Source organism: Rhinopithecus bieti, unplaced genomic scaffold (assembly GCF_001698545.2).
Source record: "Rhinopithecus bieti isolate Rb0 unplaced genomic scaffold, ASM169854v2 scaffold_19966, whole genome shotgun sequence".
In the NCBI taxonomy this organism is placed as follows: Eukaryota; Metazoa; Chordata; class Mammalia; order Primates; family Cercopithecidae; genus Rhinopithecus; species Rhinopithecus bieti.
In genome coordinates, this window is record NW_016809923.1 from 2,003,651 (window position 1) to 2,021,131 (window position 17,481).

The window sequence follows — 17,481 nt, forward strand, 5'->3', positions numbered from 1 at the left end:
CCGGCCACCCTGTATTTTTAAAGGCATCTTCAAGTAGTTATCTTTTCTTCCTAAAATTCTGGCATAGAGGTGCCCAGGACCTCCCCAATATGACAATGTTCATTGTAGGAAGAAGTGCTACAGCTCCTGAGATGGAAGTAAAATATTATTACAGAAAGTGAAGAATAAAAATGATGCTTCAATGACCTGCTCAGTGGCCATGAGCATTGTTAAGATGGCTGGGCAGAAGAGAAGTAAATGAGAAAAATGCTGAAAAATCGTCTCTATTTATGTGGTCTTAAAAGTTGAACTGTGCCTACTCTAGTGTGAGCCAGATCCATTAGGTCGTAGAAGTAATAATTCTTCTAAAATTTTATGTTGTGTACATTGTATAAAATACAGGGTATATTTGTAAAAATAGCATATATAATGGCACAGGATATATAAATATACATATGTGTATACATAATTTATATATTATAAAATATATAAATATGTGTGTATGTGTGTATATATATATAATGTGCCATTATACACTACACACATACATTTATGTATGCTTACTTACAGAGCTTATAAGACCAAATATTTGCAGTGTTCTGCTCAATGCTTTCTGCTGACAGAAAATACAGTATCAAAGTGGCTACTAATGGTTAATTAGGAGGTGACCTTTTGGCAGAGAATAATCCAATGAGGGCAGCAGTGTAACTAGGTGCAAACAATCACCCATTCATTTGGAGTCCATTGTCATTGAGTACCCACTGTGTGCTAAGCACCCTGAGTTTTTTCATGTTTATTTCTATTTTAGTCTCAAAAGTTTGTCTTAACGTTTTAGAGAAAATTCTTCATTGGTTAACAAGGAGACAAATAGATATTCCTTCTGAATTGTAGTTAGTGCCTGCATACTTACCCTCTTCAATCTTCATTATATTTTCTAGTTAATTTAGCAGAAAAAAATAAGTGTTTCTACAGAATTCTGAAGAAATTATTTTTACTATTTTGTACCAAGTAGTGAGTAGAAAAAAAGAGGACCTGGAAGAGGAAACGTTTTACTCTATTGGTTTTATTGTGTGGAAACGCCTCAAACACTGTGAAAATTAGTTCTTGCTGATGTTATACATTTTAAGAGAAATCCTATTGGTATATGTTTTAACTAAAGCATTGATGTCACCTGAGGTCACCTCTCCCAGAACAACAGATTTGGCATTTATTCCTTTGCTTCCCATTCCTCATCAGAACTCTGCAGAAGTATCTGAACCCACTCTTCCAAATATCCCTTCTCTATACCTTTTCCTACTTCCTTTTCCAAAAGCATAAAGATAATGTTCAAGAATAAAGCTAGCAAGTAGCCTCAATTATATAGGACTTGAAAAAATCATTGCATCAGAAAGAAAATATTTTTTCTTAGCAAAAGGGACATTGACCTGTGATGTTAAAGAATGCTGAGCTTGTCCTTCCTAACCTGGAAATATTCTTACTCTCTTGATTTCCAAAAGCTAAGAAACAATCATCAGAGCTTCAAAGACCCTCTTACTTTTGCTAATAGATTATCACAATATGCTCCATTGTAAAGAACAAACTGCCAAACATGAAAAACAAAACAAAACAAAACAAAAAAGACAAAGAAAACAAAACAAAAAAAGCCACAAGAGTAAAACATTCAAACAGTGTTAAAGATGTACCTGTAACAACAGAAGAGATGGAAATCAAGGTGAAAGATTGGACATAGATGGTTCTGCATGCATGATGACAAACAAGAATGCTTTTCAGGAGATACACACATCCTAAGAGTAGGGAAGAAAACTTTACTCATTTCCCTATCCATATAATTTTATTAAAATGATCTCTTCAATATATGCTCAACAGGAAAAATCCAATGGTACAGAAAATAGAGTGGAAGTGTCTTGAACTCATTACATTTTGTATTTCAAAGGATAGCAATAAACACTATAACTTTGTAATACTGGTTTAGTGATTTTCCATTGCCATCCAAAAGCCAATAAGTTTTAAAAGTGTTTCTCCAAAATAAAATAATCCTATGAAAATTATTGAAGGGGTTAATGTATTCAGTGATAAACTTATTTTTATAGAAGAGTGATAATTCTATTCTGGTTTTATTAGATTATTTAAATATATTGGTATTATACGTTGGTATGTCTTTGAAATATCTTCTTCAATAACAATGATTAGCTTTTTTAATCCATTTTAGTGATCTATAAAAGTATCTTTTGATCTTTTCAAGTTTTATTGAGGTATAATTAACATATAAAAGTTGTACCTATTTATGGTATACAAAGTGATTTTTTTATATTTGTATACATTATGAAATGATTACCATATTCAAGCTAATTTAACACACTCATCACTCACATAGTTAACTGTGTGTGTTGGGGGGAGAACATTTAAGATCTAATCTCTTAACAACTTTCAAGTATATAATACATTTACTATAGTTACCATACTGTAGAATAGTGCTCCAGAATTTATTCATTTTGCATGTCTGAAACTTTTTACCTTTAAACCAATATCCATCTTTTCTTTAATTTATAAAATTGTTAATTTTTGTATTTGTATAAAACATATTAATCTAGGCCCCTTTCAATATCCTTTAGAACTATAGGAAGCCTAAAGTGTGTGATCTTAAATGAAAAAATACTTATTTTAGACTCCAATTTTCCAATGTAATGCTTTTTTCATGGCCTTTGGCTGGGAATTGCTCAATCTATTTCTAAATTTTCACCTGTGGGAAATCTAAAACTCAAATGCTGGGAGAGCACCTTAAATGCTTGTCTTCGACCAAAGCTTAGGTCTCCCTGTGGGGTCTGACAAATAAAAATGGTAAACTGAGAGAAAGACTCCATAAAAGACGGAGTGAGCATGAATGTTTATTCCAGGTTTTTTGAAAGGAACGATTTTATATTATCATTCTTAAGATAAATGGGTCAGCCACTCCATTAGGTCACTTATTCTATGCTCTTGAATTCATTCTAAACTCAGAGAGACACTCGTAAGACGAGTCACAAATGCTTTAGAATTGTGTTCTGTGAAAAAAGGGGAGGAGATGAACTGTTCACCTAGAGAAACAAGGGAGAAAAAAAGGTTTTGTGTCTTCTGAATCAGAGGCAAATTTGTGGTTTAATTAAACAGACATGACTTTTTCTTTGTATAAAATGATGGTAACAGGAAAGATTATGCAGTCAGATAACTGCCCTTTCTTAGAATATTATTTCTACATAGAATATAAATAGAATTAAGAAAAAAAAGTACCTGATACTATTTAATGTCTATCAAATAATTCAGTTTAACTGGAAAACGGCAAAAATAGTACAGCTCATCAAAATTTAGAAGTACCTGGAGGCTAATTATAATGCATTTCAACTGCCCAATTTCATGTACATATTACATCAGCCAGTTTTCCAGCCAAGCCTGAACAGTTTCCATTTTTAACCTACAAATAGATTGTCATTTCAACTTTCATTTTATGTGACAGAAAATGAATCTTTAATTTATCTAGCATAGAGTGAAAAAATGTTGTTTCAGTGGGGTTGTATCAAAGAAATTGTTCATATGGTTTGGGTGATAGTCCAGCAGCAACGAATACAGAAATAAAGGTGGGTTTTTTTTTTTCTCCTTACCAACGGGGAAAATTCAAGGATATCAAATTTTTGTCTTCTTCTTTTACCTGATTCTGCTTTTACCTGAAATTTTTGCTAAAGAATTCTGTCCTATGTATACGAAGTAATTTTCTCCATTTTACTATACAACTAAATGATAGTAATTCCTCACTGACCACATTTTGTAAACACATGTCCAAGGTGAAATCAGCAAGTTATAATTCAACTAACAATGTATGTTAACTAGTGAATCTTGTTCACAAGCATCCAAAATGAAGTAATAAGTTAGTAAACTAAGACTGAAGCCCAGCATGGTAGGTAGAACAGAACATTCTACCATGTGTAAGGATTCTCCAAGACCTCTCCAGCCAAAGATACAAGATGGTTTATTAATTTGTGATGTACATTCATTACAAATATCCATGTTAACATTATCCAGACTTTGACTGGAGGCAGATGAATTAATAGTTAATTCAGCTTGCATTTGATGCAGATGGGAAAACACTCCACGAAAGTGTAGAAATTAAAATCATTTTTGAGAACAATAGGAGGCCTGAGTTGATTCAAATATCTCTGGTTCCCAAGTCAGGGACTACAAAAAGGTTTACTTAGGAAGAGCAAACTGGTGCAATTCACTAAGCAGATATGAGGATAATTTAGAAAATGAAATTTTCCTTTTATTCACATTTACTACCTAAACTTTATAACTATTATTTTTTGAGGAATAAAATATGTTCAAAAAGTAGAGAATGTTGATCAAATTTTCAGAGGGCTTTAGAGAAGAGAAATTAAAAACAAAGAAAGTTGGGAAGAAGATGGCTAGATGGAATTTTAGACGTTTAAGGAGGTCTGTGCCAATGACACTGAAGAGAAAAAGCTTTTTGTAAGAAGATTTGATCCAAATATTTACAACCAATTAGATTAGTGATTGAGTGGGGATATACAAGTAACAGTAAGTAATCAATGATGTTTGTAATGTTGGAGATCGAAAAGGTCTGTGGCTTTCTCAGCAATGATGAAGACACTGAGCAAGCATGAAATCTTAAAGAAAATAAGCAATCTGCTTTTGCTAGACTTAATTTTAATTGACAGAACATGAACTCCTCAATAACAATTTCACATAAAACTGATTTTTAAACTCTATCTGCTTTTACCTTGGGCTGTTTTCTAGCTTTTCATATTTTAAATTATGATTTAAAAAAATAAAGGGAAAAAATCTTTGTTGAATTTCTCTGCCATATGGGAATTTTTAAAAACAGTTGGAAGTTTCTCTGGCGTGGCCTTCCATCGGTTCATTTGGCCTTCTATAAATAACCAAGTAAGCACACTGAGGCAGACAGTGGATGGAGACACTGTCTTCACCATTTCTCCAGAAAATGATATACCTTCTGGAGTTTTGTTGGTTAGTTATTAGCAGAAACCAGATGGAGAATTATACTGTCTCCCCAGGACACTGATAGAAACAAGTTCTGGGATTTGTCTCTTTGAGTTTTTCCTGCTGAAATATGTTCTAACACAACCTTCAGGACTGAAATTATCCTGACATTTCAGTATAAAACAGCCAATATGCACTACCAGCTTTAATGTAATTAGGTAAAACCTACCTTAATTACTGTATTTAAGCTTTATATTCTTTGCATTATGCTACACAACCAAACTGCCTGGAATGCCAAGGCCATTACATGAATCAGACTAAGGTTGAAATTCAGCCTGCCAGTCTTTTACTACAAGGAGGCTTCCAATTTTGACCTTTGCAATGCATGAGCAGCTAAAACAGATAATAAGGCATGGAGGTTAAAAATAAACAAATAATAAGTTGCAGTAGTGGTGATATTTTAAAATTGGGACACATTTTGCCTTGTCTTTTTCATTTCCCTAAAGAAAGAGTGTACCAGATTCTCAGAATACAAATAACTGTTGAACATATAAAAAACTTTGTAAGTTACCATACAGTTTTCCTCTGAGACATAAACATTATTACTATTGTAAATATTCTTTTAATTTTGAAATGAATACTTTATTTCACTAAGATAATCTAATAACCCTTGAATTTAAAACATTAAGTATCCAAGTAGCTACATTTTCAATAGGAAAAAGCTAGTTTATATATAGCTAGGTAGTGTAATATGCATACAGTCTCACATTTAATTATCTGCTATAAAATAACTTTTCTTTGATATATTTTGGCAAAGAAAACAGTACAAATGATCCTGAAGACTCTGCAGATACCATAAGACATTATCAGAGTTCCAGGAGACACTTTGAAGAGAAAAAAAGCAGATCGTCATCTTTCATCTCCTCCATTGATGATGAACAAAAGCCGCTCTTCTCAGGAATAGTAGATTCTTCTCCAGGAATAGGGAAAGCATCTGGGCTCGATTTTGAAGAAACAGTGCCCACCTCAGGAAGAATGCACATAGATAAAAGAAGTCACTCTTGCAAAGGTAATTCAGAGTTAGACATCAGGTGGTCTCTCTTCAGTGCTAATCACAAAATGGCGACTTTTTACAAATTAAGAACTGTACTGACACATGTTAATTGAATCGTTTTCAACTTCATGAAATGTTCACGAAGCGTTCAGATTTCAGATCATCTATAAAGTGTTTGCACTATTCTAAAACAAGCGGTAATTATTCCCAAACACTTATAGCGTGAGAGGTTTTTGTGATCAACCAGACTTAATATAATGTCAGGTAGAAAACTGTGGGAAAGTCTGTAGTAGTAATTTCAATGGGGAGAGAGGATCAATGAATATTTTAAGACAGCTAATCAATTGGTTCTTTTTTTTTTTTTTTTTTTTTTTTATTTTTTGAGGCGAAGTCTCGCTCTGTCGCCCGGACTGGAGTGCAGTGGCCGGATCTCAGCTCACTGCAAGCTCCGCCTCCCGGGTTTGCGCCATTCTCCCGCCTCAGCCTCCCGAGTAGCTGCAATTGGTTCTTTATATGTATCTTCTGTACCCAGTTCTCACCCCCAACCCTATAATATTATAGTATGAAAGGCCAATGCAATCACACTATAATACATGCCAACCAGAATTTAATTTTACAGAGAATATGAGAAAGAGTGGAGAAATGCCCTGAAATAAACTATGGTCTTTATTTTATTTTTATTTTTATTTCCAAAAGGAATACCCAAATGTACAGATTTTGTTGTAGAAAATGTGCACGATTTGGGTAATAATGCTTGATTAGTAGATGCAGATTTCATGCTACAAAATGAGAAATTCAGGGAAATTTAGAGAACTCTTACGTGGAAGAACAACTATTTTAGCATATCAGAGGCTAGATCTTTAGATCTAGCTAGTAAGTGGTACCAGTAACAACTGCTTGGGTTCCAAGTGCAGCTCTGCCACTTGCTCCCTTTATGTCTTTGGGTAAATGATTTGACCAAACCCACCAAGACTCAGCTTATGCATCTTTAAAAGAAGAATAATATTATCTAACCAACGAGGTTATGGTTATTAAGATAACATGTAAATTACTTTTCCTGAAATAAAATCCTCAACTGTTAGTATTTTCTTACAGGTTTTATTTTTTAAGTTTTAATAATTTATATGTCCCTGGATGTATAAAAATATAAAGTTTAGGAAGGCACAACAAAGCATCAAAAGAATATTAAAAAAAGGAAAAATAGGATGTTCTAGGCCTGGTAGGATAGCAAAATTAGTACATTAGTACAGAGTAAGTAAATATTACTTATCATCATTATTCCAAAGTACCATATTCAGCCACAAAGCTTTTATTAAATCTAGGATACTTAGGCTTTATATTTTTCCAGAGTTGCTATCCCTATCATGTAACATCCACTTTTTTCATGACCCCACATTGAAGTAAGCTAAGAATATATGCAAGTGTTCTCTGGACAATCTAAAATCTTGATGAAGTGAGTGAAAATAGTACCTCATTTATCACAATGGAAGAATGGAATATTAAATGTGATTACCAAATGTCCCATTTTAGTTATTTATGAAAATGGATTCTGGGAAGTGCTAAAAATAGATACAGGTTGTATCATGGAAGTCACGAGTTCTGAAGAGCTTGCTGAACCATCTCTACTATCTCCAACGATGAATATAATGTGAACCTAATAAAAATGCTTGTTGTTTTCCTCTTGAGTTTTAGAGTCTCAAGTGGCAAATTATTAAACATATAATTTGGGGATTTTCTGACTCTATAATGACTCTCACTGACAATGAATTCTCATGCCCTTCTTCATATACTTTTCTTTGCTACGCCTTCCAATTATTTTTAATTAGCTTTTCCATATACACAAAAAACAATATTCTAACAAATTTAATATCTACATATTCTAATTTTTAAAAATTTACAGGGCAATTCCTATTCAAATAATTATCTTGAAAATGTATAGCTAAATATGCATGTCAATTGAATTTATGTCATATAGCTTCAATCAGTGTGACACATGGTTAGCCTGGCTAATTAATATCTTTAATCAATGGGGAATTCTAAAACTTCATTCACTGCAAATTTCATTCCCTAATGATTTTTAAGATGACATACTGCATTAATACGTAACATGTGACTTGTCGCTGCTGCAGTTCAAACTACTAAACCCCCGCAAATTTTAGTTTCACCATCAATAGGAAATTTCACTCACTCATATTCCTAACATTTGTGATGCTGTATCCAACAGAGGAGCACATTTAGGCAAAACTAAAATGAAAAGAGAATAAATTAAATGGACTCTGTTCCTACTAAGATTGAGGCCAAAAGTTGACTCTAGGAAAATTGTCTACTCAGAGCAAAGTGAAAGTTTACTTTCTGTTCATCCATTTCCAGAAATGTGTCTTGCAACTATAGCAACATTTTCCAAGGCAACCAAGTGCAGATTCTTTCCAAGCTATATTTAGAAAGTGTCTACAAGGATGTTCATTTGATTACGACCACTAACCAGAATTTCCTCTTTGAACTCCTCATTTTTTATACTGCTGTTAAAACAAGCTCATTACATATCTTCAGATTTTAATTAAAGAGTAAATTATAATCAAGAAAGCCTCTAAGATATACATTTCATTCATTTCTGATAAGGTAATTATTTTTTCTTGAGCCCTGAAGAAAAAATATAATCCTCCGTAATTTATTGCATGTGATTCACCATTGTCATTTAAAAACCAATTTATTATAAATGATTTGGAAAGAAGAGAGCTGTTAAACATAGGCAGAAATTCTGTAAGCTTTCTTGGCTCAAAACGTGTGAGCATAACATGAAACTTCAGTCTTATCAGTTCTTGCCTTCTAGAAAGAAAGACTCCTATATTAACTGGCTAGCAGCAGACTAGACAGAGACAAGCATCAGCATCACCAGACAATTTATATAGGTATTCTGGAAGTTTGTTTAGCATTACTGGCCCAATCTTCAAAATCCAGTTTGCTAAGATATTATTGTTTTGCATTTTAAATAGGTTCAAATGTCTGTGAATAACGAATCATAGTTCTCAGTGAAAATCTGCAGATAAGTGACTTAAAACCCCAGCAGTATCTTTTTTGGTTCGCTTATATTTTGCCATGTTTCATAAAATATCAAAAGAAATGATAAACTGCCACTTTAACAACGAAACCAGGATCCCTATAGTAACAAAGCTGTAGTCAGGAAGAGTCTTTCTGGAGTCTTTCTGGAATTCATAGCAAGCCCTCTGAGGTCTGTTAGCCATTTCTGCAGAAGAAGGAACTCTGATCCTATATTTTTCTAACGTTGACTTTGGATATGCTAATTCCTTTGTCAAGCCTCACCCTGTTGAGGCAGAAATTATAGGCATCTCATTTGAGAAATTTCTGTATATTCAGTGATAAAAGATAATGAGTGAGAGGAAAACCATGAAGAAAGAATACAGACATGTCTGTCTTCTACTTGGAGAAAGGGGATACATTTAAACTACCCTTGGAGAAACTGCAAGAAAGGAAGGAGCTTTGAGAAGTCCAATGGTTTTGCTTCCTATTTCTAAAATCATAGCTAATCCTGCCCAATTCAGTTACTTTCTATCCAATTTTTTTAAATAGCCAAGAATTCCATAACTTTACATATAACTTTTCTCAGTGTTTAATCATAGATACTTGTCAAGTTTTTTTAAGTCTATCAAACCAAAATCACTTTCTGTAATTCAAGTCTTTCTATGCAAAATGAATACCAGCTTTAGATAGTCCTTCCTTCCTACTAGCCCTCCCAGTGAAGAAGAAAATATTTCTCCTTCATCTCCAAAGTCAATTTCCAGCTCCAGTCTATTTTCATAAGCTTTATTTTCTAAACTGTTAATCATTCTTAGAGGTTAAAAGAGCAGCAAAACATCTAAAATATAGACAAAATAAGAGGGAAAGGACATATTTGCCCCAAATATTGACAGCTTAAAATATAGATTGTAGGAGAAACAGGAAATTAAAAGAAGTTCAGAAAAATGGATCTCTGTATGAAAAGTGATCACAACCCTGCTAGACTGAATTCTTCAAGTTCATGGTCTATGGTCTCCTTTGTCTTTAGTTCCTCCATATTTACCAAGTTATCTGGCCCATAATAGATACTTAGAACATTTTAAATAGTAGACTTGAACAAATAGTTTATCTTAAAGTAGAGTAACATAGCAATATTTAAAATAAAGAGCCACAGGAAAAACATACTAGAAAGCAATATAATTACGGTAAAGGGCAGCACAGAAGCGGCTACAAGAAAACATAAAAACATGAAACAGTAGCTGGCGACGAGGGGACTTGTAAGATTCTTCCCAGTTTTCATGGCTTATGGCTTCTTGGCTCTATTTGAATTGGGTTGGCCAAAGGGAATCACCCTGAAGGTCAGCACTTCTCTAAGGCTCTCTTCTTGGGCCCACTCTAAGTCATAACATATGCAAGTTATCCTGTGGGAAAGAGCCCTAAAAATCTTAAACCCTAGATAACGCAGTGCAAACAGAACAGACTCATTGCTCTCTCATCAGTTTTGGTTCTGCTGTGCTTATCTTCTCTTAGCACAAACAGAAAGAAAACAAAATCATAATCAATACTCAGGACCTGCTACATTTTTTTGTTCACATGGAAAAGGATATGGGAGGTAGGGCCAGCAGGGTGAAAGTGGGACCCTGCTACCAATTGGCCGTGGCCCCTGGACACATCACTGAATGCTTTTGGTTTTCTGTCTCTCAGGTTATACTCCGATCCCTTTTCAGCTTGTCTTGTGGATATCTGTGTGTTATTGACGCAAAGGGGCACCTAAGAGGGTTGACATCCATCTCGCTATTTTCCACAGACATCACTGACATGCGAAGCTGGGAAGGAGAAAATGGACATCCCCAGCCTGAAGACTCCAGTCCATCTGCACTTCAGCGAGCTGCCTGGGGTATCTCTGAAACCGAAAGTGACCTCACCTACGGGGAAGTGGAACAAAGATTAGATCTGCTCCAGGAACAACTTAACAGGTATAAGCAGTGACAGGGTAAAAGGAGAATATAACCCAACCCCTTACATGGGTCCGGTTTTACTTCTTACAAATGGAAAATTCTCCTTGCCATGATCTCATAGTTTCCTTATACATTTACTACTTTAAAATAAGACTAGAGCCGGACGCGGTGGCTCAAGCCTGTAATCCCAGCACTTTGGGAGGCCGAGACGGGCGGATCACATCAGAGGTCCAGGAGATCGAGACCATCGCTGGCTAACAAGGTGAAACCCCTCTCTACTTTAAAAAAAAAAAAAGATTGCCATTTAAACTGGTGTGAGATGGTATTCTCATTGTAGGTTTTGATTTGCTTTCTCTGATGGCCAGTGATGATGAGCTATTTTTTTCATGTGTCTTGTGGCTGTATGAATGTCTTCTTTGAACAATGTCTGTTCATATACTTTGGCCACTTTTGGATGGGGTTGTTTGTTTTTTTCTTTAAATTTGTTTTGATCTTGGTAGTTCTGGATATTAGGCCCTTGTCAGATGAGTAGATGCAAAAATTTCTCCCATTCTGCTAGGTACCTGTTCACTACTGAATGGTCGTTTCTTTGCAGAAATAGGAACACTTTTTACACTGTTGGTGGGATTGGTTAAACTAGTTCAACACATTATGGAAACAGTATGGCGTTCCTCAAGGATCTAGATCAAATGTACCAAATTACCAGCCATCCCACTACTGAGGTATATACCCAAAGGGATCTATTAACTCATGCTGCTTAAAGACACATGCACACACATGTTTATTGCGGCCAACTATTCACAATAGCAAAGACTTGGAATCAACAAATTCCATCTGTGACAGGATGGATTAAGAAAATGTTGGACATATCACCATGGAATATATGCAGCCAAAAAAGGATGAGTTTGCATCCTTGGTAGGGACATGGATGGCAGCTGGAAACCATCCATTCTTAGAAATATCACAGAACAGGAAAACCAAACACCGCATGTCCTCACTCATAGTGGTGGGAACTGAACAATGACATCACTTGGACTCGGAAGGGAACATACAATCCGGGGCTCTTCATGGGGAGGGGGAGAGGGGGGAGGGTTTGCATTGGGATTATACCTGATATAAATTATGAATTGATGGGTGTGACGAGTTGATGGGGTGCAGCAACCAACATGGCCAAGTTACTATGTAACAAACCTGCAAGTTATGCACATGTACCCTGAACTAAAGTATAATAAAAAAAATTTAAAAAAAAAAAAAAACTACAACAAACTAGCTGGGCGAGTGGTGGCGCTGTAGTTCCCAACTACCCGGGAGGCTGGGAGGAGAATGGCGGACCCGGAGAGGTGGAGCTTGCAGTGAGCTGAGATCCGGCCAAGCACTCCAGCCCCTGGGTGACAGAGCGAGACTCCGTCTCCAAAAATAAAATAAAATAAAATAAAAAGACTAGAAGTTGACAGAATAATTTGTGTCGAAAGGAGCATTTATTTAGAACACTTCATACTTCTGACAGCATAAATCCTATTTTTTTTCTTTATTTGTCATCCAGTTAGTATTTCACCAGCACTGGCTACCTTAGAAAACCCTCTCCTCCCCCCTCAAAATAATCCCTAATTAATTTAACTAACACCCTTCCTCTTTTAATCCTCCTTTTACACTTCTTCGGATGTTCCTGATAGCTTAGTTATGTGTTAGGGCATTTAAAAAATACTGACAAAGACATTTAAACTTTTAGTTATTCAGTCAGCTTGTCAAAAAATGTAATTGAATTGAAAGTCTCACACACAGAGTTTCTTGTTTCCTTCACCTTTGATCTAAATCACTAAACATGATAAATAAATCTTAGTTTAGGGAGGAGGCAATCTCTTCCCCTAAGTCTGCGTGGTTTCCTTAAAATTAAAGTGGTCAAAAAGATTGAAAAGAATGTATGAGTGAGTATGACACAGCTGTTTTAATTGTGTTTCATTTGAGAATTTGTCTTGATCCAATAGTAGCCTTTTAGCTCACCACCAGGCAAGATATTCCAGTAGTCTCAGACAGAAAACTGCACTGACTAAATTCAAATGCTCTAATCACAAGATTTATTAAATCAATTTAAAACACAAGTGATAGAAGAGGGAAACCATATGGGGCAATTAACACATTTTGAATACGCGCAAGCATGGTAAAAGGATTGCACTACCCCAATTCTGACTTACACAATGTTCATGCATTTGCCATAGTGTAATGAAGTTACCAAGACCAGAGTTGAGGTTTGCAGGCCTGCAGACCAAAATAATCTCCTGTGCCAGTGGCACACACTTGCTCCATAACAAGAATACAAGGTATAGTATACCTGACCTCAGCACGGCTTTCCAACTAGCCAGCTCAACAGTCATGTGTTTCATCAGCCTTTCGTAGGTACAGCACACGTGGAGTGAAAATGCATGATACTGGTATCACCAATGGGTAACCATATTTTGGAATGACAATTGTTTACCTAGAGGTGACATGAGAATAATTTGTTCTTTCCATCTCTATGTATAAGCAACACTCTTGTTTGTTACATATTTCTATCGTTGATATGCCTGGCAGGTTACTAGCATGCTATTTAATATATCTTATGAATTCTGCCATGTTTAGCAAGCTACTTGCTTACTCATCTGTACTTAACACATCTCTGAGTTTTGCCTATATCACATAAACTACTGATTTATTTACTATCTATGCTTAAAATTTTTTGTGTATTTTGTCCATGCCGTTTATTGTTGTTGAACACACAAGTGAATTAATGAATGACAGAAACAGCAGTGATTTATTTAGCACAATCCTATCACTGTACTTGCAATTGGTAAGCATAGGAAAAGGTCTTAAGTCTGCTACTTAATGATTTACAGGATTACTGGGTCAAATCATTTAAATTTCCCTCCATTTCCTACTTTGACTCATACCTACCCATAATGCTACTGTAAGGACTAAAATAATGTAAATGGGAACTACATATACTATACAAAATGGAAGATGTTATACTTGCAGATAGGTAAAATTTGATTAGCAAGGAACTTCACTTCTATTACTGGTGTTCATTTGAGTTTATTCTCCTACTCTACATATAATTCCTGGCTTGGACCTTTCATCAGAACTAAAATTGAGATTTTTAGCATCACCTGGTTGCTCTGTCATGGGTGCCAATCATTGCTGCTAGGATAAGTCAATGATTGCTTAAAACATTTGTTCTAAGGGCACATTTATCTATGATCCATTTGGTGTGCAATCACCCAACAGCAATAAAAATTATTATTGCTATTTTATTACATTAGTATGTTATTATTACTGTATAAAACTTTTCCACAAAATGCAATTAAATCTCTTTCAACATGTTCCCGATATCGGTATGTGTTTCCTGAATATGTTTTGAATTGCTGCTGTGAAAGTAGTCAAAATCAAAATGGAGTCATTAATGTTAGAAAATCCCTGACAAATAGAGCTGGGGAAGGCCAGGAAGAGAGGGGTGTATGCCTGATAACAAAAACTATCACAAAGACTCTATAAGATCCACAACCTTGCACAGCGGCCACTACAACCTAACACAAAAAACACTTCTGCAAGGACATCTGACCAGCAACTGTCTGTCCAATCTCGGACCAGCGTCACCCTTGTTATTGATCTTTGTAGCCAAAGATAATCACTTCAAAACAATTATGTAGTCTTCCTCATTTTTCCTTTAAAAATCTCCATCTTTACCTCTCAGAATGAGCACATACTTTGCTATGGCATGGATATTCCCATTGTGCTGCATATTCCCATATAAATATCTTTTCCTTTTAGAGTGCCCCTGTTCATTATTCAGGATGACACTACCACCAATACTACATCTCCTTTGACATTTGTTTCTAATTACCTCTGATATTTTCACAAACTTTTTTTTTTTGCTTGTTTGGGATTTAAAATTCAAAATACTACATTTTCACTCCACTGCCGTTTCTAACAACCTTTCACCTCCACTTTATTCTAGAAGTTAAATGTATACAAAATGGTTGAAGGGGCAGCTCAACTCAGACTTCTACTTTGCAGAGCGAGAATCCCAGGACACTTTCTAGAGCTGAGTCTACCCTGTTTAGCTTTGGCATTTGTTCAAATGTAGAACTGTGAATTCCTACACCATTTGTCGCATTCAAATACACATATTAAAAACAAAATATGATAAAAACAAATAAAATGGTCTATCTTGAATGGTCCTTGCTACCACTTCTTTTCTGCTTTAATGACTGATTAACCTATAGATGGGGTTAAAGGTTTACATAAGAAATGTTATTCTATATTTATATATTATGCCTGCAGATATACCTCTTTAGGTAAATCATTAAGACTTGATCCTAGACCAGTGCTTCTCAAATTTCAATGTGTATTTGAATCACTTGAAGGCCTTATTAAAATGCAGATTCAAGTTAATAGGTCTAATTGGCAGAGATTCCACATTCTAAAAAGCTCCCAGCAATGTCCAGTGTTGCTGATATAAAGACCACACTTTGGCCAGGCACAGTGGCTCACGCCTGTAATCCCAGTACTTTGAAAGGCCGAGGCGGGTGGATCACTAGGTCAGGAGTTTGAGACCAGCCTGGCCAAGATGGTGAAACCCTATCTCTACTAAAAATTCAAAAATTAGCTGGGCGTAGTGGTGGGTGCCTGTAACCCCAGCTACTCAGGAGGCTGAGGCAGAGAATTGCTTGAACCTGGGAGGCAGAGGTTGCAGTGAGCCAAGATCACGCTACTGCACTCCAGCTGGGCAACAGAGCAAGACTCCATCCAAACACACACACACACACACACACACACACACACACACACACACACTTTGAGTAGGGAAGCCCTAGAAAATGTAAAAATTATTAGTAATGTTAGTAAAAATTGTTAGTGCAGCTCCTTCCATTGCACACAGAGCAGTTTATCTGCATGCCTCTAATATGGCATTGAGCAATTGCTTTGCCTAGCGTTGTGGTTATTTATGCGCCTCCTTCATTTGTCTTTACTGAGTGCTTAGTTCCTGTTAGCACTGTTAAACCAGATTTCATATTTATTCATTATCATGTTGTTCCCTCACCTTGCTACCTAACATTGTACCTGGTACATTGTGGGTCTCTGAGTGAATGAATAAAAATATTCACTTTACACAGTTTTGTAACTATGCTGACAGAAGAAAAAGTTCTAAAACTATGTGATTTTCTGTTTTAAATACCAAGCTGGATTTATTTTAAATTCTCTGTAATTCCTCCTGAGTAAAGCAGGCTATTTAGTCTTGTATAAGAGTCCGCTTTTTTTCTTTTTCTTTTTTCTTTTTTTAGATAGGGTCTGGCTCTGTCCTCTGTCATCCAGGCTGGAGTGCAGTGGTGCGATCTCCCGGGCTCAAGCCTTCCTCCCACCTCAGCCTACTGAGTAGCTGGGACCACAGGTGCACACCACCACACCTGGCTAATTTTTGTAGTTTTTTGTAGAGATAGAGTTTTGCCATACTTCCCAGGATGGTCTCAAACTCCTGAGGTCAAGTGATCCACCCACCTTGGCATCTCAAAGTGCTGGGATTACAGGCATGAGCTATCGTGCCTGGCCCAAGAGTCCATTCTTATTAACAGACCCTTGTCATAAAACACTGAAATACAACCCTATGCATATTAAAAAACCTATCAGCAAACTGCTGCCCTTTGTTGGACTACCCAAGATATCTAACAACTAGTTAATAAAACAAAATTAAATATTCAGAATTACTGCACAAAGGAAGACTGCCATCTGGCCAGAGTCTCAGTGATGTCTCAGAAATATTCCGCTGAGAAGAAGAACATTTATAGAACTTTGGAGTCTGGGTATTTCAAAGTGGGGAGCTCACTGGAATTGGGTAAAGTTTATGATATACTTTAGGATTGATGGACGCAGTAAGTTGAGGATCTTGAAGCAAGTCTTGATAAAGTTTGTCTGATTAAAAAAGTATTTGTTGAGATGAACTGATACTGTCTTAATAAGGTGATTTATAGAAATTTCCTGAAGTAGCAAAGTTATTTATTAGTGTAGTCTTATTTTTCTCAAAGTTTTCCTGGAACAAACAACAATGTCATATTGACAGAGGTGGGCTATGCTCTTATCTAAGTTATACCGACACAGTCTCTGTCCTCACCCTGCACCAGCCACTTTACCTGCACATGAGCTGTCATGTGCCTGAGTCCCACTCTTGGCAGTGGGCTGCAATTACTGGATGTATGGATGCTGAAGCCTCGCCTTCCAATAGATTATTTCCTCATAGACACTATTCAAGTAGGTAGAATCCATGATAAAGAGATTTTATTTCTCAGAGACAGCTGCTGTTTGGCAAAGGATTTATATGACAAAAACATCACCATAATTTTTGACTCACTTTTGGATCTTGAATCTCCCTTATTGATGCAGTTCTTCTTCCAGTCTTTCCCCCAAATCCTTTTACATTCATTGTAACAAACGTTGTGTAAGCCACTCACAACTGAATGC

General features: G+C 35.9%; 1 protein-coding gene across 1 annotated transcript in view; it reads left to right on the forward strand.

The window, feature by feature from the left end:
* The window catches only part of KCNH7 (potassium voltage-gated channel subfamily H member 7), a 485,293-nt gene that overhangs the window by 463,998 nt on the left and 3,814 nt on the right, over positions 1–17,481 (forward strand). Inside the window, exons 13-14 of the mRNA XM_017890966.1 lie at positions 5,786–6,037; positions 10,845–11,013. Of these exons, the coding sequence (XP_017746455.1) occupies positions 5,786–6,037; positions 10,845–11,013 (421 nt within the window). The remainder of the gene's footprint in view (positions 1–5,785; positions 6,038–10,844; positions 11,014–17,481) is intronic.